The following is a 27,430-nucleotide window of genomic DNA, read 5'->3' on the forward strand; positions in this document are numbered from 1 at the left end:
TAACAATACAAATAGGCGTAGTGCAGTGCTGGTACTATATGTACAATGGTAAATAGTTATAAAATCTGGATAGTAGTTTCTTAATTACAGTAGGATCGAAGTAATATCCTGATAATTGATACTTTTAAAATTTCTAAATAAAGTAGCTTATTCATGAGATGTAATTTATTTGCTTGTATGTCTTATTATAGCGATCAAACTGGTCTTCAATCTGCTTTCTTCCACGACAATTTCCCCTTTTAAAATAAAGACACTGGGACACCATCAAAATACTTTTTTTACTAAAAGAATAAATTTTATTTCAGCACTGTAAGTCATTTCCCAACCAGTACAAACATGACTGCCATCTTCGTCTCTTTCTAAACCCATTCCTCCCCTCCGTCTGTGTGAGAGCAGACCACCAACAGCCAGACAAAAAGTTAAAAAAAAAAAATTAAAACGAAAACGAAAAAAAAAAAAAAAAAAAAAACTTGCTTTTTCTCAATCTTTCCACAAACAGTCTGGTGCTTCCATAATGCTAACATTGATGACAAATTATACCAACCATAATTATAACAGCAATATGATGATAATATTTCTATAACAATAATATTATGGATCATTTTTTTTTAATCCTTTTTCAATGCACAGGTAAATATATTTTTTTTCCGGAGGGGGGGAGACACACAGCCTTGTACTGAAGCACATGCAACGGTACACTTGTAGCTGTGGGCTAGACAAAAATGCCCTTTTTACTTGGACTCTGAAATGGGGTGTTTGGGGGGGATTATACTGGTGTTTTTGGGGTGTTTTTTGAGGGGGGGGGGGGGTTGTGGCAGTGTAGAGAGAGACAGACAGCATAAGGGACCTTTAATCCAAAACTGTGAGAATCCTGCAAATGGTTCAGAACAGGCGCTAACACAACGGGGGTGACTTGACTTTTCCACATTCTGTATGACAGACAATAATACTGTTTTGACTCCTACAACACTTCTACATCGGACATTTCGATTCAGGGACTTTTGGTTCTTCTTAAACATTGGCGAGCTCTTTCAGAAAACTGTTTTTAACATTGTATAGGTCACAGAGATGGTGAATTTTCCTCACAAGAACTTCAGCTGAGATTTTTATTTTTTTTTTTCATGGAAATTTAACAGAAATTCATTTGGTCTTTTAGGGATGTAGCACTCACTTTTCATTTTCGAAAAATCGGTGCATTTTCACAAATTCATAGCTTCAATCATCTAAAATGTCATAAAACAATAGAAGGAAGCCTTTAAAATATCTCAAAACCCAAAGTTTTCTATAATGAATGAAAGCATTAAAAATAATAATTATAAAATTCTCAAATTTCTGATGCTGGACCATGGAAAAATTGGCTTCTCTGTTAAACCATTAACAATTTTTTGCCGATTTCTTTTCAGTGAAATTGATCAATCGACTAATTGTTGCAGTTTATGTCGTAGTTCCAAATTAATTAATTCATTTCTTAATTTATCGACAAATTGTCTAATTACAGTCTTTTTTTTCTGAAAACACATTTCGGGAGGCAAACTGATCTCAGATGTGTTTTTTGAGGAAAATTCAGCCACTTTTAACAGCCTTAATGCCCTCAGTCAATCAATCAATCAATCTGGGAAGTCGAAGAAGGCAAGTTCGATTAAGCACAACATTTACATGAGGGCGCCAAATACCCAGCACGCCTGAAAACGTATCGTGTCAATGTGTCATTCATTCCTTTGCGTTACCGTAGTAACTAAAATTCAGTCAAAAGAGACATTACAGGGTTTGAGTGACAGGGAGTGGTGAATTTACCCACAATGCCTAGAACCTGTGAACATCTGTCACTCACTGTCCACACACAAACTAATCCATCCTTCTTTCTTCCCCTGTCTGTCTGCGTCTCCACAACCACGGTGAAAAAACAAAATAAAAATAGACGTAATAAATTCACCGTAACCTCACAGACCTGTCAAGAAAAATCACACGTGCTGTAATGTCATAATATATAGAGTCATACTCATCAGAAAACGTGTTACTCTGGGGCAAACCGTTGACATTTTGGGCGACATTTTGGGGATATTTGGGGCGCGATATAGTTGGGATTACTGGGTGTATACTTTGGTTCTCGGGGTGTTTTACAACTGGAGATGTTTCGCTGCTTTTGTGCAAGGGCGCTGCGTTAGATTAGATAATAAACGAGTCGACCACGAAAAAATTGTTTCATCTGGGGGGATATTACGAGAATCAAAAACATAGTGCAGACGACGATTTTTCAATTTCGAAAAAAAAAAAAAAAAAAAAAAAAAAAAACGGGAAATATTCATTTTTACTTACGTACATAATAAACGGTGGTCTAAAGATGCCATATATAAAATACAGGTAAGGAAAATCGCAATCATTACAGTTTCAAATCTCTAGGTTGGCTAAGCGTATTTCAGTACTAACTGAAGCAATGGTAGAAGGATTAGATTAAGAAGATGTAATAATAACATTAAAAATAGTAAGAAAAAACACATTTTTGCACAATTGAATAAAACCGTTGTGATTTTTTTTTTATAACCTTTTCAGAATATTTTTTTTGTTTGTTTTTTTTTACTCCAGACTCTGGCTAGTACATTACAGAAACTGATTATCAACGTTAATATTTATTTACCTTTTTACTGTTAGTTGGGGGGGAGTTGATTAAGGGGGCGGGGCAGCCCGAAAGAGAAAAAAAATATAGAGAGAGAATGGCCATTAGAAAGTTTAACGGTCCTAACTTGCTAAAGAGAGGAGAGGCATAGCGGAAGAGTGAAAGATTGAAGAAGAACTGAAGTACAGGGGTGTGGGGAAGGGGTTAACCTATGTGTGATATATCGGAGTGTGTGACTGCTTTGAGTGAGAGCTTGGTGAGCAAGTGTGTGTGTGTGTGTATGTGAGTGTGTGTAGTCTATAGGGGTGATATTAGGGGCAGAGTAAAGAAGAGAATGACAGTTTTGTAGGCGAGAAAGTCATAGCAGTAGGCGTAGGGGGTGGGTTAGGATAACAAGCATAAAAATCACTGATCAAATATCTATCGAACTAAAACAGACAAAAGGACAAAGAGAGGGACACTACATCATGTTATCGTGTTGAATTTTTTTTCTTTTTTCTTCCATACTAGCTACTGTGTAACTCAGGGTTTAACATCTATGTATCTGTGTGTGTGAACATGTGAATATGTGTGTGTGTGTGTGTGTGTGCGATGGTCGTTTCCGTGCCTACACCAAAACACCTCTAACGTGTATTCTTTTAAACGTGTCCATGCAAACTCAAAAATGTGGGATATTCTTTCTGTGGTTGTCAGTAGAACGCGACGTTACCGAATGATCTCCGATGAAACGGCACAGAATCACTTCAGCATGAAAGCAGAGTGACAAATGCAACTGAATACCTGTCTTGTCGTGTGTATATGTGTGTGTGTGTATGAGTGTGTGTGTGTGTAATGGTTATCTTGCGAGCGAATCAATAAGAGGGCGGTCGTATACCAGATCACACTCTGGGGCTCGCCACAGAAAAAAAGCCATCTTCTAACAATGTACGTTTTTTTTTTGCGATACACATATTTTGTACTAATGTCAAAAGTTGAAAAGCAGTTAAGTATATGACTCCTAGTTTTAAATTCTAGTATTTTCCGGCCAGTGGAGCTATATATATATATATATATATATATATATATTCTCTAGCCTATAGTCTTGGTTGTCTGTGTATTACAGTCCTGTGTTGTGTGTGTTAAAAATCCCAACGCTATTAACCATTTAACTCTTAACCTAGGAACAGCTAACAGCACTCCGATCGTGTGCTTTAAAATCCCTATATACGAATAAACGGCTTTATTTAAAAGTCCGAACTTCGATTTTCGTTTTGGTGTAAGAGAGACGGCGTCCCGAGCCTTGTAGTTATGAGTGTAGGCCTACACTCAAATGGCCGGGTTTCAAACGTTCAGCGTACTGTATGTCACTGTAATGGTATTGAGTTTCATAACTGAGGGGGAAGTGTCATTGACGCGACTACATTAACACTTACATATATATATAGTATAGTCAGGGTTCTTTTTCCTTCAAAAAAACGGCAAATTTTCTCTCAAAAGCTGTTTTATTTTGTATGTCTTGTTTATGTCAATTTCCGTGGCACACGATAAGAGCAACAAGTCATCAACATAGTAAGAAAAATAAGGTGCTTCTTGTTGACACTTTGAGCTCATTTCAAAAAACCTCTTTTAAGTTAAGTTTTTATAGAGATCGTATATGGCCAGCATCTCTCAGGCAGTTGTTTTTATTTATATCCGTTGGTCTTACTGCTTTTTTTTCATTTTGCAGTTGTGCTACCAAGTAAACTGGTTCGAGTTGTATGTCCTGTTTCATTCCGTCTATCAAGATGATGAAATCTACTATAATAATGTGAGTGGGGGGGACACATCTTCATTCTCTACAAACATAAGTGCTCTAATACAAACAATTCTTTTAGGCGTCTCAGATTGTGTGCGGAACACTTGTGGATTCCGCGATGAGGCCTCTCTCTCTCTCTCTCGTCATGTGACTTGTGAAACCGAACCCCAAAAAATCCTCACAGCCCATTACGGGACGGAGGTACTTTTTTTTGGGGGCGGGTATAATAAGTGCTTCCTGTTGGTCTTAAAGTGACACACAAGAACTTTAGCGGGAGGGGGGGTATATCGTCTTGACAACAGTTGATGTATGTTGCCACGCCCCTTTTTTTCTGTTACATCACTGGCTTCGCCTCGTGTAAAGCGGCGAGCCTTTTTATAATACACTTTGGAAATAACGTTTTTTGTCTTTCTTCTCGTTAGAAATCTGAAGTGATTCCCGGGGGAAAATTCTCGACGTGGAGAAAAATCGACGGCGGGGAAGTCACTTTCATTGCAAAGTCCTGGACTGATTGCGTGAGGCCAGTCTTAGAGGGGAAAACAGTTAACCCATTTCTTTTCCATCTTTTTTTTTTTTTTTGGCCTTAACTCCTCAGAAAGGTGCGTCAGAGAGTTTTATTCATATCTTTATATCGACTGGTAGAGGACTTTCCAGTGTGGTTTAACATTTCTTTCCTTTTAAACAAAAGTGCTTTCTTTGTTTGGAAACCACTCTTGTTCACATTCTGACGTCTCTCGAATAGATTCTCTACCTTTTAAACGTAGTTCTACATCATGTCATAACGATTTTACGATTAAGCGCAGGGGACACCCCATGACAGACGGGCAAATACACACCTGTACGGGGGGCTGGTTCAAAATAGGGCTGGGCGATGTGTCCGAAAATGTTTAATTAGGATATCGATAAGTATCTCGATAAATGTCAAATCGTAATTTCTTTCTTGTTTTAAGTGCTTGTAAAGGGGCGCTGTCACTCATATAGTTTTAATTCTACTACAGTTAAAACATGTCAGCCAATTGTAGCTAACTATTCCTGCGACCTGATTGGCTGTTGGTATTCTTCTTCTTCTTTATCTATATAATGGCAGGTGGCAACTTGTGGTTAAGGTGCATTAGCTCTAGCCTCTACCGGTCGTTTAACTTTTAAGAAATTTAACATTTGTGAAAAATTTCTAAAATCGGGGGAAAATGATATTGTGATGATATCGTTAAAATCGCTACATAACCCAGCCCTAGTTCAAATTCTTTATATATTTAAATACAACATTAAGTGCTTCTGTTAGGGAAATACAATCAAAGCTTTTGGAGATAGGGACAAGGGGGGGGGGGGGGGGCGGTGGAGAGGATAATATAATAATGCACTTTTTTTTTTTGGAGGAGCAGGGTAAATATAACTTGCATACGTTGGGGGCTTAAGGTGCATAAATTCATGGGGGTCACTCACTTAGCACTGCTGACGCTAGGCTATGCTACATAGGTCAAAGTAAGATAGCACATAGCATAAAAATACTTAGAAGAAGAAGAAGTGCTTGGTTTTCAATAGCCAATCAATCGATAGAGGGCTTTTTCGCTGTTAGTAAAATATACTAACGTTTTTTTTTTTGGGGGGGGGGGCGCGGACGAGAAGGGTCACTGCACAGAAGAATGATACTCACTTTGTATCTCTCTGAAAAATTCATGTAAGACAAAAAAAAAAACTCACACGAGATCGCTATGGCAACAAACCGCATCATCGTCAACAACACGACTAGCGACCATGGCGACCAGATGCTGTAACCGTTGGAAACCACATCCAAATCCGTCACCGTAACTAACCGAAAGCTTTAAACATCTGTGTGCAGAGATTCAAAAGAATAAGGGACCATAAAAAAAAAAAAAAAAAAAAAAATCAAACTGTACAGATACCCATACGTACAAAGGGGGTAGGGGGTGTTTTTTTAAGTGTCGGGGCGTAACAAAGGGGGCGCAGGGCTTCAAGCTTATTCTACTTTGAGTGCTTTTTAGGGAGGGACGCTTTAGGATATTTTGAGGGTCGGGGCGCATTACAGACTCACGGAGAAAAAAACCTCTCTTCATAGAACAATGTAAAACCACATGAGAAAAAACTAAAACAGGAAGTAACAGCTAGCTAACCAATCAGAGGGAAGCAGCAGGGGAAAAGTGGGCGGGGCCTTAGCAACGATCGCCTGCTGCTTCCTGTGAGAGTTAGCACAGCCAGCTAGCACGCCGCGAGGGGCTACAAAAACAGGGAAAGGCAGTCGAACACAGAACTCTCTCAATCCATCCATCCATCCATCCATCCGTCACTCCTCCTTCTGTAGTGCTCCGTCTGACGGGCAGTCGTCAAGGCAACAGGGGGCGACTACTACTTCCTCCTCCACAGCCACGGGCCCTTCTGATTGGTTGTCTCTGCTGGCTAAGGCACAGGGGATTGGCTGGCCCAATGCGCAGGCCGCAGCGCTGCCATTCAGCTGCTGAGTGGCGACCTCGTCGGGCAACGGGTCGTCTGACGGCTTTGGGGGGCTGCTGCTGCTGGAGGGGGGGGACGACGTCTGGATGGGAGGGGGGGCAGAGGGTTAAAGAAATAGTTCTCACTCTCCGGCTCAAGAAAACACAATAGAAACCATTCCTGTAACTGTTTTATGCATTTTTGATAAATAAATAGGCAAAGGTTTAACCAGGTTAGCTTAGCTGAAACACTGCTGCTGGAGGGAGGGTGGAGGGTTAATACAACAGAGAGGATACGTAGATGTGATTGAATGTTTTGAGGAAAGACAAGTTTAAATATATAGCTCAATTCAGACACAAGGCCATTCAAATAAATAAAGCTTTGGGGGGCTGCTGCTGCTGGAGGGGGGGGGGGGGGGGGGCGACGTATGTATGGGAGGGAGGGGGGACGGGACAGAGGGGTTAATACAACAGAGAACTTTAGATGTGATTTATGGGAAAAGTAAGACATCAATGGGGAACTTAGTTTACTCAGACAAGACTAAAATAAGAAAAACTCTAGCTGGACACTTTCCAATGGGATGTCTACATGAAGTTAAAGACACCAGCATAAGCGATGATTTCTGAGATAAATCACATCATCTTTGGGGGGGGCAGAGCGGTTAATACAACAGAGAGGGGGGATATGTAGATGATATTTTAAGTTGGGACTATTCTCCATTATCTGATGCAAAAAGATAGACATAGCAAATGCTCGTGTGGTACCTGTGTTCTGTTGGCAGGTGTCTTCTTCACTCCGCGTACTTTAGCTGGAATCTCTTTTCCTCTCCTGTGAACAAACACAAAGATGTTTGGACGTGGAACAAGTATCAATAGCCTTTTTTCACATTGATGTGGAACACAAGAATCCGTATTCTTTGTTTTATGTCTCCATTTTGAATCTATGATTTGTAAATGTTAACTTGTTTATGTTTCAAAAACACTCAAAGTTATATAAAAAAAAATGTAAAAGAAGAATGCATGTCTCTCACCCTTTCCCTGCTCCCACAGACACCACCTGCATGTTGAAGCCTCGGCCTCTGATTGGTTTGTTCCCGGCCCACTGGCCCACCACCATCCCCGCGATCTCCAGCTTCCCTCCCTGGGGCGGGATCGACTGGAGGCCTGGACAGGGAGGAGAGAAGTTAGTACGGAGACTGGCATTTCTATTGTCAAAGAAGAAACTATAGTGACCCAATTCAATACTACACACTAACTTCATGCAGTATGTACAATATGCTCTTCTTTATCAGCTTTAATTAGGCTATATTGTACTTCTAATTCCAGCCATTCTACATCACTGTCTAAATATATCGACTGGAGGCTTGGACAGGCTTTTTTCGCATTTTTTTTCAAATGATCTCTTTGTGCAAATTATTTTTTTTCTCATGTCTTATTTAATGTATTTTTTTGACTACAAGCATTCTACAGAATCACTTTTCTCCTTGTTCAAAATAACTATTAAAATTACTGATTATAAAAAAAAAATGTGTGTGTACCATAGCAGGTGTGTGTACCTGGGAAGGCCCTGGGCCTGTGCTGGTTGGCGTAGTGTGGATGGTGGGGGTGGTGGTGAGGGGGCATCCCTCCCATGGGGCGCGGGGGGTAGAGTGGGGGCATGGGGTAGAAGGGAGGCACCATGGAGGGGGGCAGGAAGGCAGGAGGGGGGAGGGGAGGAGGAGGGGGAGGCGGGCGGGACAGGTTAATGCCCTCCAGGATGGCCTGCCGCATCTTCTCCACTTTGGACACCAGCTCCTCCTGAATAACACAGAGAGATACAGTTAGATACACAGATAAGAGAATCCCTGCGTTCCAATAGGCATTCTTCCCTACTATTTAGTATGCCAGAAAAAGATTTAGGATGTCCCAATACATGCATGTCAATTGCAGTATGCCAAAAATACCGAGATGGCCCACTAACCCCATTTGTATTTTGAAGTATTCATCTTTATTCTAGACATTTCTCGATATAATGAAAACAAATATTCCTTATCCGATTCTTTTTTCCCTCCTGTGGCCTTAGAACTTTTCTGTACAGGTGGAAAAAAAACTATTTGCTAAAACCTGGTAAAATGCATTTCTCCTTGCTATTGACAAGGCTAATGTTCTTTTGTACATTGTCCCTCTTCAAATTGATGTGGAATTGGTCTATTCTCGCTGAGTGCCTTGACGTAACCCCCCCCCCCCCCTTGCGCGAGTCAATCTTTCATCCATATCATATCAATAATTCAACCTCATAGCCTTTATATTTTTAAACCAGGACGTCCAGTATTTGGATCAAGTAGCTCATGATAAACTTGGTCTTTTATAACAATATTTCAGGTACATATGAAATCAAGATGTAGGTAAATATTAGAGTATCCAATCAGATTTAGTATCAGAAGAATCCATTTCAAAAGACTCAACAATAAAATGTAATGGGGACAACCCAGAGAGAGAGAGAGGGAGAGAGACAGAGAGACAGACAGACAGACAGTCAGAGAGAGAGAAAGAGACAAAGAGAGAGAGAGAGAGGGAGACAGAGAGAGAGAGAGAGAGAGAAAGAGAGAGACAGAGACACACAGACAGACAGAGAGAGAGACACACAGACACACACTCCTGTTCGTACCTGGCCCTCACACATGTCCAGCAGTGCGGCGCGGTCTCTAGCGGCCCGGGCCAGTTTGCTCTGGAAAAGTTTCCCGTCAAAGAATCCCCAGGGGCAACAGTGTTCCCACGGCAACGGCTGGCCACACACGTCATTGACAAAGAGCGCCGTGTCGACGCCCGCCATGAAGAGAGAGGCAAGCTGCACCCCGCGAGAATCTACCTTCTCCACCTGACACACACACACACACACACACAGACAGACAGACAGACAGACAGACAGACAGACAGACCAGAGGGGGAATCACAGCATTTAAAAGACTATTAGAATGATATGAGTGAAAAACACAAGTGTAAAACAACAGCATTTAAAAGACTATTAGAGTGATATTATTGAGATGTCCCTACTGAATAACCATGCTGACAGACAGGCAGGCAGGCAGACAGGCAGACACACAGACAGACAGACAGACAGACAGACAGACACAGACACACAGCATTTTAAGACTATTCGAATGATGAGTGAAAAGTACATGTGTAAAACGAAAGTACATAAAAAAATACAATGTACAGGTCTTAAAAACTAATTTGTTACATTTTTAAGACCAAAACCAAATCTAAACCACAGTAGAGTGAGTGTAGAGTGGTCTGTTACCTTGAGCTCCTGCAGTTGGTCGGGTTCGTAGAGCTGACTGGAAACGGCCTGAGCCAGAAAGGCATCCAGCTCATGTCTCTGGAGGATCCTCCCCCCCGGCCACTGCATCATATACCTGACAGGAGGGGAGATTTGAAAACTTAATTTAAAATCTTGGGACAACAATGCTTAATAAAGGGCAGGAACTACAGCAGACCACACACATTTAACCAAATCAAAAAAAAAAACCTTAATCACAAAACACAATATGAGCACTAGACATTTAGTAAAAACATTACAAAGTTCCTTCGGCTAATTAAAAAGGTCGAGTCAGCGATTTTGGAGAACATTTGATGCCAAAATCCATGAATATCTCCTCGCAATCCAGTGCAAGTATATAGTCTACGCTCTGTAAACTGGTATGTTAACAAAAGGGGGGCCTACCATAACCAGCAAAATTCAAATGTACAGAGCCTCAGCTGTGTATTAACACAGTGTTTGTAGTAATGTGTACCTGAGGACGCAGCACATGAGCAGCAGATGTTGTGGGACTTGTGCGGGGTTGAGGAGGGCGGGGCAGTCGGAGCGCATGCAGGCCAGGAAGGCTCTGGTTCTCCGGGAGCGATCCTCACTGGCCCGACCCAGCCACAGGCGCCTGAGGTTGGGGCACGTCCACTCCCTGAAGCACAGCGCGGGCACCAGCTCCGGGGTCAGCGCAGACTTGGCTTTACCGCTGCTCCACTCCTTTACTATCACCGGAGGAACTGGAACACACAGGGCAGGGGATTTATTTGAAATAAAATTGGCCTTAGCATTTTGCAAGCAGTGATGCTTAAATGTGCTACAACAGCTGAAGCTAGATACTGTTATCGCACAGTGCTAATAAGACCAATCAATTATATAAAGGTAAAGGACCAATGCAAAACAAATCTTTAATAGAATAGAATAAAAACAAACGAAACACGTTTAGTTAATGTCTATGTAGTTACAGATTTCACAGAAAAATGTAACTTCTGTGGAAAACTTTAACCTAGTTTGGCTAGTTACCCAGACACACAACTAAGAATAAAAATATACTAAATTAACTTTATTTATACAGGTAAATTCCATTGAGACCGGAGACTCTTTTTCAAGTGAAACCTGTTCCCATTTACACGTTACCATTCACACACACATTCATACACCGATAGCAGGCTAACTATCGACATTCACACGGGGCAAGGTGGGTGAAGTGTCTTGCCCAAGGACACAACAACCATGACACAAAAGGCAGGGCGGGGATCGAACCGCCAACCCTTCGATCATTGGCCGACCCGCTCTACCACCTGAGACACAGCCGCCCACAGATACAAGTACATGTACACTTCATATAACCTCCCATAGTGTATATATATAAACCCTAACCCATCCGCTCACCTTCCAGAGGCGCCCTCTTGCGCATGGCGAGCCTCTCCAGGCGTCGGTGTGTCTCGGCCAGGCTGAAGAGCACGCCGTACGCGTACTGTCTGGAGGCGCGGAACAGCAGCGAGGCCGGAGGCAGCTCAGAGTTACACTCATCCTCTATACACACCGGCATCTTCATCTCTCCCTGGAGGGGGGGCGGGGGGGGGAGGGGGATAGGGAGAGGTTAAACGAACAAACTCCCAGAGAACTTGAGGTCTCCTGCAACTCTCAGCTCTTTTAAATACAATCTGAAGACTTTTCTGTTTCCCTTTTAACCTTAATTGTTATTTAAATTTAAATGTTTTATTTCTTTTATTTAAATGTTGTTCATGTTTTTCCTTCGCTTTTCTAACGTGTATTCTATACTTGATGTATTTTAATCATGCCCCTGTAAAGCACCTTGAATGGCCTTGTGTCTGAAATGTGCTCTACAAATAAACTTGCCTTGCCTTGCCTAAAGAGAGGAGAAAAATACACCTCTTTTTGCAGACATCCACCACTGCTGTTGTTGTGCTTGAGAGCTAGTGTTAGCCCAGAGCAGAGACGTGTAACAGTGATGACATGACGTGGCACTCTAGCACGTGGAAACACAAACCGGTTCTTAAAAGGTTCAAAAGTTGAACCAGCTCCAAACCGACACAAGCACAAGACCAGAAATAGAATCAGGTTCAAATTGGTAGTAAAAGGGACAAAGAGCTCTGAGGAGGGTCATGTTGTGAGCCTGGTTCAATTAGACTCGTGACTTTAGGTCTTTGCTAATATAAAAATATATAAATATATACAGCTCCGGAAAAATTAAGAGACCACTCCAAATGTTCAGTGTCTCTCGTTTGACTATTTATAAGTTTATGTTTGAGTAGAATGAACATTTTGGTTTTGCTCCATAAACTATCGACAATATTTCTAAAAAATTATGTGAACAAAATTGTCACTAAGAGCATTTCCATTACAGACTGGTCTCTTACTTTTTTCCTGTAGCTGTATATATATTTAAAATAAAAATTAAACATATTCTTTTAGAGACTTATAAAAGATGAATGTCATCTAAGTGAGAAACCCCCGTTCACCTTGGTCAATATGTGGAAAATCTGTGGGTACATCAGTCCTCTCCTGTGTCTGTGCTCAGCGACACGCAGCACCTCAGCACTCACCTGAAAGCCATCAGAAAGGTCAAACATAGTTCATTCAAAAGACAGTTAACTACATACAATTCTTCACATGTCAATACGTAATAGGTGCATTAATGATACAAACATCGCTCTTACAATTGAATCAAGTCATTGGCTGTGTTCAAAAAGCCCTTCTAACGTCCTCCCTCCTACATACTCAACAAGTGTATACTCCATACTGTCTACTTAACCATCCATTGTGTATGCGAGGTTCGTCGGACCGTTTACTCTGAAGTATACAGAAGCATTGTTGGGCGGTTGAGTAGGAAAAGTAACCTATCAATCCATACACAAAATCTTCCCAGAAGTAAGTATTCACCCGGGCATTTATCGCCTACACAAACTCGCATACACAACGGTCACATACTCAAATTGACGTCAAAATGAGTACGAGTAGGACGTTAGTAGGGTTTTTTCGAACACACAGCCATTTTCTTTTTCTCTCTCATGGACACTCACCTGAGGCAGAGGGGGTGTGGTTATGTCCATGTGACTCCTCGTCGCCATAGACAACAGTGACGGAATGTTGGACCCGCTCCCGTTGCCCTGGGAACCGTCTCCAGAGACCCCCCTCACAGCTGGCTCGTCCCACCGAGAAGGCTTGTCCGTCAAATGGCTGAGAGAGAGAGAGAGAGAGAGAGAGAGAGAGAGAGAGAGAGAGAGAGAGAGGTGGTGAGAGAGAGAGAGGTGGTGAGAGAGAGAGAGAGAGAGAGAGAGAGAGAGGGAGGGAGGGAGAGGTGGAGAGATAGAGAGAGCGAGAGGGTTTTTATGTATGTTTAAAACGACACTGTGGAAAAAAAAAATCCAGTGTTAATACACAGCCTAGGCTCTGTAATCGGGCATGTTGCTAGCTACGGTGGGCCATTTTATTTTTACATACCCTTTTCTACATACCGGTTTACAGAGCATGGGCTGTTTATTAACACAAAAAAATATAAAAATTCAGCGCACACAGTATGGACAGGTAGAGATGGTGAGGAGATATTCACTGATTTTGACAACAAGCTTTCTCCAGAATCACTGACTCCGGCATCATTGTTTTGCTTAAACATAGTAGAAAGGAAACAGTTAAAATAGTCATCCAAACCCAGGCTCTATTTCCGGTTTCTTACTTTGCGTTGCTGTCGTTGGGTTCGTCTCCGTCTGATGAGGACGAGGGCGAGGGCGAGGGGCCTGACTGGGGCCCTGCGTGGTGATTGGGTAAACGGCTTCCCCCCTGAGTGGAATCATACGGAGCCGACCAATCGGTGAAGCTCATCTTGCCCTTCAGCGAATCGTTGCAGTCCTGGGAGGCTGGAGGCGGGTTCTGGAACAGAGGGGCGGAGCCAGGGCCGTACGGAGCGTTCTGATAGGGCGGCTTCAACCCCGGAACCTGGGGGGGAGGGAACTGGACCGGGAGAGGAAGCAAATAAGCACAAGAATCTATTTCTATAATTTGTTGCATTTTATTTGATACAATTTAACTTTTCCTTTTATTGAGCGTGCCTTGTATGTACATTGAGAGGCAGAGCTAAGGGCAGGGTGATCAAAGATAATGAAGGATTATCAAGATAAGGACTGTACCTGATTCTTCCCGGGCTGCATGGGTCCCATGTGGCCGGGTGGTCCCCCAAACGGGTTGGGTCCAAAGCCAGGTACTAAAGCAGAGAAACAAACAAGAAGGTTAGCATTTTTCCACTCGATAAATACACATTTATTCAAGCCTAAAACTAACTAGATAACGGTGTAGATTATTGGGTTGTTTTCACTACTAATTAACTATTTGGAAAAGAACATTTAATCTGAGTTTTTATTGCTTGTGTATCATTGTCTTGGAACCTTTATTTGTTTGATTATTATGCCTAAACCTTTTGTGTTGTCTCTCGTGTGTGTGTGTGTGTGTGTGTGTGTGTGTGTGTGTGTGTGTGTGTGTGTGTGTGTGTGTGTGTGTGTCTTTGTCAATTTTCGTATGGTCTGTTGACTGTTTAAATTAAAATAAAGTTTATTTGAACTTGATCTACTCACGTATGAAGGAGGAAGGCCCCATGTTGGGCGAGCGAGGTTTGGAGGCAGTGGAGAAATAGTCGACGGCTTTCTTGAATCGCTCGACTTTGTCTTCCATACGAGACTGGAACAACGGGGAGGAAACAAATCATTATATTGACTAAACATCATGTCGGGATTATGTTGTTACCCTTCAGACCAAAGACTTTAGAGAAACTTGCCCTGCGTTCCAAATCCCATACTCTTTTTTTCTTCTTGTATTCTACATACTACAGCTGATCATAAAAAGTATCTAGTTTAGGGTGCAGTATGCTACAATTGGGACATACTTGTTGTAATTATTTATTTCATCATAACTTTGCGCCTTGATCTTGCCTCGTCGCATCCCTGTTTTGTTTTCTTGGCCGGATTTGGTAGACATCCGGGTATTTCTAACCATACTAAATCTGGCCACAATAATCGGGAAATCTTTTTTCTACCATACTAAATAGTAGATAGTATGGGGATTGGAACGCAGCCTTGTTTTAGCCGTCAATCATTTGTTAATGTATGCCGTTGTTGTGACCTTGCTTTAACTTGTGTCTATGTATAACTACAGCTTTCAAAAAGGACTATTGTTTAAGGTTTAATCAATTATGAAAATGTTCCAATACATTCATCAATCATCGACTAACTATTTCATCAAGTTACATTTAAGCCATTACAGCTACTGCGGTTTAAAGGTGGAGTCAGTGATTCTGGAGAACGCATGTTGTCAAAATAGCCTAGGCTCTATACCCTAAGGGTTTGTAAATAAAGGATCCCTACGTAGCTACCAAAACATTGGTAGTTTACAGAGCCTAAGCTGTGTATTAACACTGGATTGTATTTCAGCGCACACAGTACGGACAGGTAAGCGGATCATGAGGAGATATTTACTGATATTCATTTTGACAACAAGCGTTCTCCAGAATCACTGACTCCACCTTTAAGCTCAGACATAGATTCGATAGGGATACTTCCTCAATCATAAATCATAACGATACTTAAAGACCAAAACGTACTAATTCATCAATCTACAAATGCTGTGTAATCAGCACTGTAAACTTTATAGCTGTTTTTATTGCTGAACTGAAACTACATAGTTCTGCTTAGTGAATGGATTCCTATATAATGGTCTGGTGCAACTGAACGGCTTGGCCCTGATGTGTGAGGAAGTGCAGATGCTGACTCGGGTCTTGTGTCAACAGTGAAACAGTGATGACCTATTCACCCACCGGCTACAGGCTGCTGCCGACAGTTATGAAGGAAGTTAGAACGCATTTTCATTTTCCAGAGTCATATATTTATTAAAGATATAATATGTCAAGCTATTTCAATATAGCCTGTGCTTAAAAGTGAGCCCTAAATCTGTCAATTTAATTTTTAAAAAAGGTGGGGTCAATCATTCTGGAGAACGCTTTTGGTCAAAATCACTTTGTCAAAATCAGTGAATATCTCCTCATGATCCATTACATGTCCGTACTGTGGTTGCACTAAATATAAATCCACTATTAATACACAGTCTAGGCTCTGTACACTGGTATGTTAACAAAGGGTATTTAAACTAGGGGGTGGGGGGGGGGGGCTCCATAGCTTAGGCTGTGTATTAACACTAGATTTTCTTCAGCAAATTCAGTACAGACAGGTAGCGGATTTTGAGATATACTAATTTTGACAAAATGGTTTTTGACAGGAAGCATTCTCCAGAATCGCTGACTCCACCTTTAACCTTCAAGACAAAAACTATTCATTAGTAATCAGGCGCGTTATACAGTGAAAAAAACCCTGTTAATACACAGCCTAGGCTCTGTAAAAAGGAGCGTTAGTTATACAGTGGACCAACCAACCTGTGACTGTTTGAAAACGTCTCTGGCGATGGCGTCAAGGTTGCCGAGGTCTTTGATGGAGGAAACGTATTCTGACACGGCTTTGATCACCACCTCACAGGGAGGCAGGACCAGCTGGTGGGCACGCACCTGGGACAGACCAGACAGAGGGGTTAATACACACATAGATACAGACCAGACAGAGGGGTTAATACACACATAGACACAGACCAGACAGAGGGGTTAATACACACATAGATACAGACCAGACAGGGGGTTAATACACACATAGACACAGACCAGACAACGGGTTTAAAACATACAGTCAGTGCGGTTACATGGCACAACTAGATTGGATTATCACATATATCGAACAAGACACTCGAACGGACCGTGTCACTTGTCTGAGTATACATGGCCTTTCAGAAATCGGATAAATGTCCGATGCATGGCTGTCTCCACTATGCTAGGTGGCGCTGTAGCCCTTTCAACCATGCTTTCAACAAGTGGTTTTAGAGCCACGTCCGCTTCTCTTCCGTCAATAACCCATGGTGTAGCCTATCACGCGCAGGCACACAAGCACAGAACGAGAAGTCCGAACTGCGATATCCGATCCCTGTATACATGCAGAGAGAAAGCCGACAATGAACGAATTATCTAGGTGTTCTTATCCGACTTCTCTTGTCCGTTATTGTGCCGATTTGTGTCCGAAGTAGATCGGATAAAGGTGTTTACATGCAGGTTAACAGTCCTGTTGAGGTCTTATTCGTTTAGTTATCCGATTATGAGTCTGCATGTAAACGCACTGATAGATACAGACCAGACAGAGGGTTTAATACACACATAGCTGGTCTGTTGCAGAATAACACCATTGAGATACACATCAAATCTGGTGTATAAGTGGCAGGGCGAATTTATTCATACAGAACATTTTACACACAAAGGGACACTGAGTTTTCCCTCATTTTAACAGTAACGACGAGCATACACAAGGATAACACAACATAACAGAGAAAACAGAAATAAAATAGGATAAAAATGCATATATTTACAATCAATTAACAGAGAATACAGCTGAATAAAAACCTAGTTGAAAAGCTCATTTACATGGTGGAATAGGCAATATAATAAAGGAAAATATTAGTTTTTAGCTTTGCCTTGAAAGGAGTCAGAGTGTGGGCTTGTTCTAATATCATCTGGAAGGCTATTCCACGTCTGAGCTGCGTATATTACGGAATTCTGCTTCGCCGTGTTTTGTTCTAACTCTTGGACACAACCAGTAGGACAGTCGACAAGAACGTCGGACATGTATTTAGTTCCAGTGCAGTTCAGAGACTCCATCAAAGAGTCACATGGAGATATCTTGATCTTTCGAGGATAAATAATAAGGAAAAATTAAATATCTATTTAAACCTGCAGTGTGTAGAATTTTGGGTTTTATTTCCTAGCAGATTTTATAGAAAGTAATTATAATATCCATAAGTACATTTAATTTAGTGCATAATAGCTGAAATTTTTTTTTTTCCCCTTAGAAAGGGTCTCATATATGTCCCACATTTCTGCATATTTTGGACCAAGGCCTAGTGCCGCCATCTTGAAAGTGTCATAGTTGGAATGTCATCAGGTGCATTGCTTAAAATTTAGAATTGTTCTTGTCCTTGAAGGCCACTGTAGCTTCTGTTATTATTCGAAAGGGTTGGGGTTACCCAGGGAGCGTTGCATTCTAGAACTTTCTTGATGATGTCATATTACACCTTTAAGGTTTTTTTTTGTATAGGAATGTGAATGTAATGAATTATAGGAAAAGTACCTGCCTAAGTATTCTGAGATCTGCCACCTATGTTTAAATTAGTTTGAACTATTTGACTTATAACACTGTCTCATGATTATTGTAGCCAGTATTTCAGTAGAGTGAGCTAAGCTGTAGTATGTATAGGACAGTGGACTGGTCTATGTCAGCGATTTCCAACCTTTTGGTGTATAGTGTGTGTAATGTCACTTTTTAGTATGCACTTTAAGTATGTACTTTTAAGTATGCAGGTTTCAGTATGCACTTATTAGTATAACATAGGGGTCCGCGTAGCCCAGGTTGTGAATCACTGGTCTCGTTTTATAGTATAACAAATTGTATAGATTTGTAAAAGAGATTATAAGGAACACAGGAAGCTAATATAAATATGAATTATTGAGCTGTGGAAAAGGGGTAGGATTAAATAAGTTATACTTCTTCCTACTCCCTTTCAGGCATATCAATTCAATATGTTATTTGTTTATTTTTGTGAAATCACTTGAACATTTTTTCTTTTGTATTTTCATGCTTTTCATTTTGTTTTGTAATTTTGATATGTCTGAAATAAATTGAATCAATAAAAAAAATTAAAAAATAAATACCTTGAGAGAAGCTAGTGGGTGTTCTGGTCCCAGCAGACTCCAGTGGAAGGCAGCCAGGTCTTCATCAGGCAGAATATGATTTCCTGAAAAACACACACAATGACCCTTTAACTTTCTGCTGTCTCAATGAATAAAATATAGAAATACAACTGACAAGGAAAGGGTGTCTGTTTTACTGAGAGAGCGTCACAGAGAAATGTGTAGCGCTGTCCGGAGTATTTCCAATGTTCTACTATTTGTTCATTAGGGTTGGTATTCAATGTACAATTCAGCGATACATTTTGTCAGCAAATGATGTCCTGTATTTGTGTGTGCAGGCTGATGTATCGAGAGAGAGAGTGAGTGAGGGAGTGAGTGAGTGAGTGAGTGAGTGAGTGAGTGAGTGAGTGAGTGAGTGAGTGAGTGAGTGAGTGAGTGAGTGAGTGAGTGAGTGAGTGAGTGAGTGAGTGAGTGAGTGAGTGAGTGAGTGAGTGAGGGAGTGAGGGAGTGAGAGTGTGTTTGTGGGCATCACTGTATGCGTCTGTCTGTGTGTGCTAACGTGTGTCTCTTAAATATCTGTCTGTCTGTATCAGTCTGTCTGTGTCTCTCCCTCCCTCCCCCCTCACCAAACAGAGCAGCGAAGGTGTTGTGTCTTGAGGCCCAGCTGCCTGTCTGTCTGTATCTTTGTCTGTATCTCTGTCTGTCTCACCTAGCAAAGCAGGCCAGGTGTTTTGTCTTGAGGCCCAGCTGCCTGTCTGTATCTGTCTGTCTGTCTGTATCTCTGTCTGTATCTCTGCCTTCCTGCCTGCCTGTCAGTCTGTCTGTATGCCCCCCCCCCCCCCTTACCTAGCAGAGCAGCGAAGCAGGCCAGGTGTTGCGTCTTGAGCCCCAGGTGCCTGTCTCTCTGTCTGTCTGTATCTCTGCCTGCCTGTCTTCCTGCCTGCCTGTATCTGTCTGCCCCCCCCCACCCCCCTTACCTAGCAGAGCAGCGAAGCAGGCCAGGTGCTGCGTCTTGAGGCCCAGCTGTCTGTCTGTCTGTCTCTCTGTCTGTCTGTATCTCTGCCTGTCTGTCTGTGTCTCTGTCTGTCTGTATCTCTGCCTGTCTGTCTGTCTGTGTCTCTGTCTGTCTGTCTGTCTGTGTCTCTGTCTGTCTGTCTCACCTAGCAGAGCAGCGAAGCAGGCCAGGTGCTGCGTCTTGAGGCCCAGCTGCCTGGCGGCCTCAGAGAGCAGGTACTGGTGTGTGGTCAGGTTCTTCCCGTTCCAGCTGAGCTTCAGCGCGTGGGACGAGAAGTACGCCGGCACGTTGCACAGCGCGAACTCCGAGTCCTGAGCGATCAGACCGGAGAACCCAAAGTCCCTGTAGAGAGACAGCACCTCCTGGTGGTGGTCCTCCAGCGTCTGCACTACCTGGAATACAACCAGAGAAGAAGAGAGATCAAAGTCTGATGAGTCATAAGAATAAAATGACAGACGCAGTTCACAGAGCTATTGTTCAGGTGTGTGTGTGTGAGTTAAACCTGCAGTGTGTAGAATTTTGGGTTTTATTTCCTAGCAGACTTTGTAGAAAGTAATTATGATATCCATAAGTACATTTAATTTAGTGCATAATAGCTGAACATTTTTTTTTAAATAATTTTTTCCCCTTAGAAAGGGTCTCATATATGTCCATATTTCTGCATATTTTGGACCAAGGCCTTGTGCCGCCATCTTGAAAGTGTCATAGTTGGAATGTCATCAGGTGCATTGTTTAAAATTTAGAATTGTTCTTGTCCTTGAAGGCCACTGGAGAAGACCAGAAAACAGGAATATGTCTCTTTAACTCTCTGTCTCTATCATTATATTGTACCAGATTTATTGCTATATTTTTTAGTGCATTGTCCTATTTTTTTTTAATACAGAATGGACAAAATCAGACTGATTAGTCATTGAGTTTGAAACAGGTTAAATTCCTGCTAAAATAGTCAGACAGTGGTTCTGACATATTGCAATTCCAAAAACAACACTGAACACAATTCATAAACCACTGTTTGCTTGTGAAAAACTATCAATGCACAGAGAGAGAGAGAGAGAGAGAGACAGAGAGAGAGAGAGAGAATGAGAGAGAGAGAGAATGAGAGAGAGAGAGAGAGACAGAGAGAGAGACAGAGAGAGCGCAATAGATCTTCCAAGATGGTGCCACACTTGTAATGTCAATCTTGTTCATCAACGTCATTGTTAATCAAAGTGAGAACCATTCAATTACATTCATTTACTTAATGAGAAATCTATCCAATGAGCTGCTAATCAAATGATCGCAACATGTGGTAGAGACAGAGAGGCAGATTCATCTATCATGACAGGCTTGTTCTAAGTGCCTAATATGTCTTGTGTCAATCACCAATATAAAAGGTAAACTAATAACAATTTCAACAAATAGATAAATATAAATGTAACAATGCAATATTAAATGCAGGGTTGGCTTAACCAGAGGGATATACAAGTTACATTTAAACCTGCAGTGTGTAGAATTTTGGTTTTATTTCCTAGCAGATTTTGTAGAAAGTAATTATAATATCCATAAGTAAATTTAATTTAGTGCATAATAGCTGAAAAAAATGTTTTGAATTATTATTTTTTCCCTTAGAAAGGGTCTCATATATGTCCATATTTCTGCATATTTTGGACCAAGGCCTAGTGCCGCCATCTTGAAAGTGTCATAGTTGGAATGTCATCAGGTGCATTGTTTAAAATGTAGAATTGTTCTTGTCCTTGAAGGCCACTGTAGCTTCTGTTATTATTCAAAAGGGTTGGGGTTACCCAGGGAGTGTTGCATTCTAGAACTTTGGAGAACTTTCTTGATGATGTCATATTACACACTGCACCTTTTTAATCCCACTTTAAATTAAATTGAATGCCAACAGCAAGGCCATACTGGAAAAAAATAGCAAAGATATAATGGAAATTCTGATGCATATAAAGGAACTTTTAATAGGAATATATATTTTAAACCAACATTTATATACTCACATTGATATACTGTAACAATAGCCTTGTGTATTGTTTGTATATACTCTTAATAACAAAATCAAAAAGTGCTTATTTGTCACACAAGGACCCCTATCCAATATTTATTATATCCTACAAAAGGGCAATCAAGGAATGTGAAACCTTTGTAAATGGACTCCACTTATATAGCGCTTTTCCCTGATTTTTCACAGACTCAAAGCACTTTACATTGTTTTGTTCACATTCACCCAATCACACACACATTCATACACCGATAGCAGCAGCAGCTACCACGCAGGGTGCAAGCTAACTATCGGGAGCAATTCGGGGTTCAATGTCTTGCCCAGGGACACTTCGACATGTGGCGGGTAGGCGGGGGATCGAACCTCCGACCCTGCACACCAGAGGCGAACTCCCTACCCACTTCGCCACTGCCGCACCTTTGTGAAGGAAGTTCAATACCTTGTAGGTGAAATGTAATATTTTTAAAGGTCTTGTTTTGAGAATATTAAAATCGATGCTTTTAAGAGCCCGCGGGTAGAAGCCTGATATAGACTGAACATTCTAGCAGTTAATGTGAAATTGAGTAAGACACCAAAGGAATAATTTTATATTAGCTGAAAATACACAACTATGTCTCAGAATACAGGTAGGAAAAACAAGCGCACACACACACACACACACACACAGTAATTATCCTACTATGCATGCACAAGGAGCAACCACAATGTGTAGCACTCTAATGTGGGTGGGATTTCTCTATGCTAACATGATACACTATGGCATTGTTGCAATGGAACCAAAGGTAATCAGAGGTTTAACTGCATTTATAGGAGGCCTTGAAAGCAACGTTATGAGCCATATTACACACACACACACACACACACACACACACACACACACACACACACACACACACACACACACACACACACACACACACACACACACACACACCATGGTATGCGAATTATTCTTTGCACTTTTAGATATCTGCTTTGAAGAATGACAGAGATCCAGGGTGACGTTAAGAAAAATAAATAAATAAATAAATACATTACAAGAATAAATCAGAATTGTACAAGTAAAAAAAAAAAAATCTGGATATTCTGTGAATTGAGTTGTAATTTTACAAGAAAAATATTCATAATATGAGAATAAATTAGTTCTATATTAGTTAATAAATATTGTCTTTTCCCCTGCATTAAAATGAGGAACGTGGAGAATCTAGCGGAGTTATAGCCTGCTTCTTTCACAAATAAGGAAATGGTTTATTTATATTAAATAAATTTCTCTTTTGCGTGGCCACTATACTCTCTGTCATATTGAAGAGCAAGACAGTCTTCATTTCATCCTTCCATATTCTATATAGCAAGCTTATACTAGTGGAGAAAGGCAGACATAGTACATCCACCTTACTCTACTTTATTCTATATCAGTGCTATTGCTATTGATAAACATTTACATTTTTTTTTTTTTTACATTTATTTATATCAACAACAAGCTAAAATGCATGAAATAAGCCATTTCAATGAACAAGTGTCAGACAGGTAAGCTTATAATAGCGGAGAAAGGCAGACATAGTACATCCACCTTACTCTACTTACTATTGATAAAATTAGCTTTCACTTTTAATTTTTTTTTTTTTAATTCTCCATCACACAATCAAATTAAAATGCAAAAAATAAGCCAATTTAAAATGAACAAGTGTCAGACACAGAGGGCCCATAAAGAGTGTATAAACTCTACTTGATTCTATATCCGTGCAATTACTATTGATCAAATTCACATTTTTCTTAAAATTTATTTTTAATATTTAATTTATTTTTAAATCAACAACCAACTAAAATGCCTAAAATAAGCCAATTCAAAATGAAAAGTGTCAGACAGACACACGGGGCCTATAAATAGTGCATCCAGTCATCGGCAGCTCAACAATGTAAAGGAGGTTCACTGGGTTCATGTTATGTAACGTATAGGGCTAGGCTAGGTCAAGCTGTACACAATACGTCTTCCTAACTACTTCAGATGTCCCAAGGAAAAAAATGTGTGTTGCATGGGGAGACATTCCTCCTCCCAATAGACCGTCTCAAATACACCCATGACGATATAAATCTCCAGTGAGAACAAACAGCCCCACACAACACACACACACACACACACACACACACACACACACACACACACACACACACACACACACACACACACACACACACACACACACACACACACACACACTTTGCCAGACCGGGCCTGTGTTTGTATTTCACATTAAACAACGAAATTCCAGGTTGGCTGGCTCATCTCAAGTGTCTCAGTGATTTCAAACTATGGCTGCACTTGCTCACTCACTCACAAACTAACTGTTAAGAGTTAACCCAGGCAGCGCTGAGTGCATGACGTAAGCCGCTAAATGGGCGTGCGACATGAAAAGGGCAAGTGTTAAATGCATGGCACGCCTAACTAACCACCACAAGAACACACACACACAACTTCACACAGACGTCAAACACACACACGAATGAATGAATGATCAAATATTGGTATGGTAGTTGTTGGTTGGTACGCCTAACCACCACAAGAACACACACACACACACACACACACACACACACACACACACACACACACACACACACACACACGCACGAATGAATTATCACACGTTGGTATGGTAGTTGGTTGGTGACTTGCTACTCACCCGCACTCGGAAGCGGAACATGGCGAGGCGGACGCAGTGGCTGAGGCAGGCCGGGGGCAGGAACCAGGCGCGAGGGGGTGGGGTGGCTTTGCTGCCGACGTGGTTGACGATCAGCTGAGCCGTCTGCCGCTGGCCTTGAGCCCGGCGCGCCCACTCAGGCCAGCGCTCCTTGCCCAGTGTCCCGTTGAAAACCACCACGAGCTCGAGGCCGCCTTGGTAGAGACAGGCCTGGGACAGCGCGGCCAGGTAGCCCAACATGGCGTTCCACTCACCCCCGCATACCCAGTCCGTCTGGGAGGAGTAGCAATAATAACAATAGCTTTATTTATATGTAGCCTTTAGCACCTTGAAAGACATTGTTTACTAAGTGATTTGGTTTGATACAAAGCTAATAGTGAGGCTGATAAGAGACCGAGACCCCCAACATAGAAGGGGCAAGGCAGAGGCAAAGTTACATAAAAACAATTGGAGGAATACAATTAATACATAAAATAATAAAATTAGTTATAATCAAAATTAAATCAGATAAAAACATTACATACAAGCCAGCCTGTCAAAATAAGATTTAAGATTCTAAATTCAAGCCTTATTTATCTCAACAACACAAGCATCAGGTCGTTCCTAAGTTGGGGAGGGGTGGAGGTAGGGGCCTGTTGCCTGATCGCAAAAGCAACAGGGCGGTCAGTCAGTCACCTGGTAGCCGCCGTAGAGCCTCTGAAGGCCGGAGTCAGCGTCGATGAGTATCCTGGCTGGCGGGGGCGGGGGAGGCATGGGCCCGGGGTGGTGGTGTGGATGGTGCGGGTGGTGGTGTGGATGGTGGTGGTGAGGCGGCTGCTGGCGGCTCGCGCTGCGGGCCAGCTTCAGCAGGTCCACGGGCACAGCGGCCCCGGGACACCGCTTCTCTAAATACTCTTGGAACCCCTGCACTCCCATGACGGTGTTGTTTAGCCGGTGTGTCTGGCCGGGAGCGGGCTCGGAATAAGTCCTGTAATACGCCGTGGTTGAAATGTGGTGGGGCGAGACTTCGGAGCTAGCGATGCACTGAAGGCAAAGCTAACTACTAAGTCTCCCGATGTAGTGACTAGAACTATGAGGGTTTAGTTAAAAACCCCCGAGAAATAACTTCTCGCTCGCCCCCAGACTATAGTGAAATGAGTCGCCGTGCACTGTTGCTAACGTGCACTCGTGTCAGCTATCGTCACTTATTCGGAGATATCGATAAGCCAAATGTCTCAGTTTTGGTCGCGGGTGCTAGGTTTAGTGTCCATCCCTAGTGGATTTTTGGTTAGATGCCAGCAAGGCCAGTGCAGCTGCCTGCAACCAGAAAAAGTTCAACATTTTTTTCCTGCTCTCATAATTTGGCTTTTAACATAACCGGCGTCAAAATTTGCAATTGGGATTAGATAACGGAGATGCAGAAATGGCTGTGTGTTATAGATGAATGCCAATCGGATAAGTATCCTGCCTGTTTGTGCACATGAAACAGATGAAATACTGCGCATTAGTTAGCAAGAGCACAGGCTGGGTGGCCACTTCGCGGACATGATGTGGAACCGAGAAGCTAAAGTAAAATCGTTGTATCTCGTTTGACAGCTAAAATATTTGACATTTAATCAGCGCTACCTCATGCAAATTTGAGCACGTGTCTCGCGGTGGCTTGTTGGCTAGCGGGTTGACAGAATAACCAATTAAAACAAACTAACAAGCTGCACTAACATTTGCTAACTGTGGCTAGCCGTTAGCTGCTGGCAAGGGTCCCCGGCGTGATTTGACGCGTCAACTCCCGCAGACAAGTCGGAATGAGATGGATGTCTGACGAAATAAAAAGAAAATGAACTAAAATAAAATAAAAATAAAAGCCCGATGGTGCCTCCCTCGCTTTCTTTCCACGCTCACGGCTTCATGTTGCAGAGGGGAACGTTACTTCCAAGCGACATCAGCCATCTTGCGACTTCCTCGCGGCCCAGTGGAGTGGGAGGGAAGGGAGGAGGCGCGGCCGTTGGGGAGTGGAATGTTGGGAAATGTAGTTCATTGCTACGTCACGTCCGACTAGAATAGCAGTGGCGAGAGAACTAAAGAAACTACAACTACCGGCACAAGGATACAGACGGTTGAACGAGGATAAAAACGCTGGAGTAGAATTTCCCCAAGTGGAACACAAGTGATTCAGTTACTTATGTTGTTATTTTAACGCTGTTTTGGCAAATTCTCCTTCTTCATATCAACGTGTTATTATTCATAACATAACTGCGGTTGTGGTAAGAAAATGCTGATGCTACAGACCCTGCCTTATTGAAGTAAACCTAAATAGGAGATAGGCTACAAGTGATGAAAACCACTAAACTAACACAAGTTTAGTGGTTATTTGCTTAAAAAGCATGAAGGTGTTGAATGGTGTAACAGGTAGAATGGCGCTATCCCGTCCATGTCAAATATGTGTGTGTGTGTGTGTGTGTGTGTATGTGTGTGTTTGTCGCCTCCCTGTGGTTCTGTTCAGAAAAGGTGCCTCGAGGGGACGAGTAGGGGACGGGGGCTGCTGGGAAATGTAGTCCAATATCGCTATAAACCGACTGGTAAAGCTCTGGCGAGAAACCAAAATAAACTACAACTACCGGCATTAGGCGACAGACGGTTGAGCGAGGATAAAAACGTTCGAGAGTAGAAAGTCAGTCAGTTTATTACTATCGTCTTTATTTAAACGCGGTTGTAATCCTCATTACTCATTAAGAGATCAATTCATCACATAAGGCTAGTTAAGCAAATTCTGATGCTACCGGCTATAGCATCAGCTGTAGCCTGTATCCTTCATAGGAAATACAAGCAATGAAAACAGCT

The 27,430-nt window shown here is 41.9% G+C and overlaps 1 protein-coding gene across 1 annotated transcript; it reads right to left on the reverse strand.

The window, feature by feature from the left end:
• Window positions 1–389: 389 nt before the first annotated feature.
• Window positions 390–26,540, reverse strand: fam120c (family with sequence similarity 120 member C). The gene is made up of 18 exons (XM_080031389.1): window positions 25,289–26,540; window positions 24,596–24,886; window positions 20,067–20,313; window positions 18,928–19,010; window positions 16,558–16,686; window positions 14,711–14,813; window positions 14,270–14,343; window positions 13,819–14,093; window positions 13,166–13,322; window positions 12,605–12,688; window positions 11,511–11,682; window positions 10,609–10,858; window positions 10,116–10,230; window positions 9,483–9,692; window positions 8,392–8,632; window positions 7,867–7,999; window positions 7,601–7,664; window positions 390–6,939 (listed from the first exon to the last, which is right to left on the reverse strand). Exons 1-18 carry the CDS (start codon window positions 25,526–25,528, stop codon window positions 6,691–6,693), a joined length of 3,117 nt encoding a protein of 1,038 aa, XP_079887515.1. The 5' UTR covers window positions 25,529–26,540; the 3' UTR covers window positions 390–6,690.
• Window positions 26,541–27,430: the final 890 nt, after the last annotated feature.

This window comes from Ammodytes marinus (genome assembly GCF_949987685.1).
Source record: "Ammodytes marinus genome assembly, chromosome: 7".
Taxonomy (NCBI): Eukaryota; Metazoa; Chordata; class Actinopteri; order Uranoscopiformes; family Ammodytidae; genus Ammodytes; species Ammodytes marinus.

Coding starts and splice junctions, on each gene's coding strand:
- fam120c (XM_080031389.1), bottom strand. CDS start 25,528: ATGGGAGTGCAGGGGTTCCAAGAGTATTTAGAGAAGCGGTGTCCCGGG. Junction 10,859..11,510: donor CAAGAGGGCGCCTCTGGAAG/GTGAGCGGATGG, acceptor TGTGTGTTCCAG/TTCCTCCGGTGATAGTAAAG. Junction 8,633..9,482: donor TGGACATGTGTGAGGGCCAG/GTACGAACAGGA, acceptor TGTGTTATTCAG/GAGGAGCTGGTGTCCAAAGT.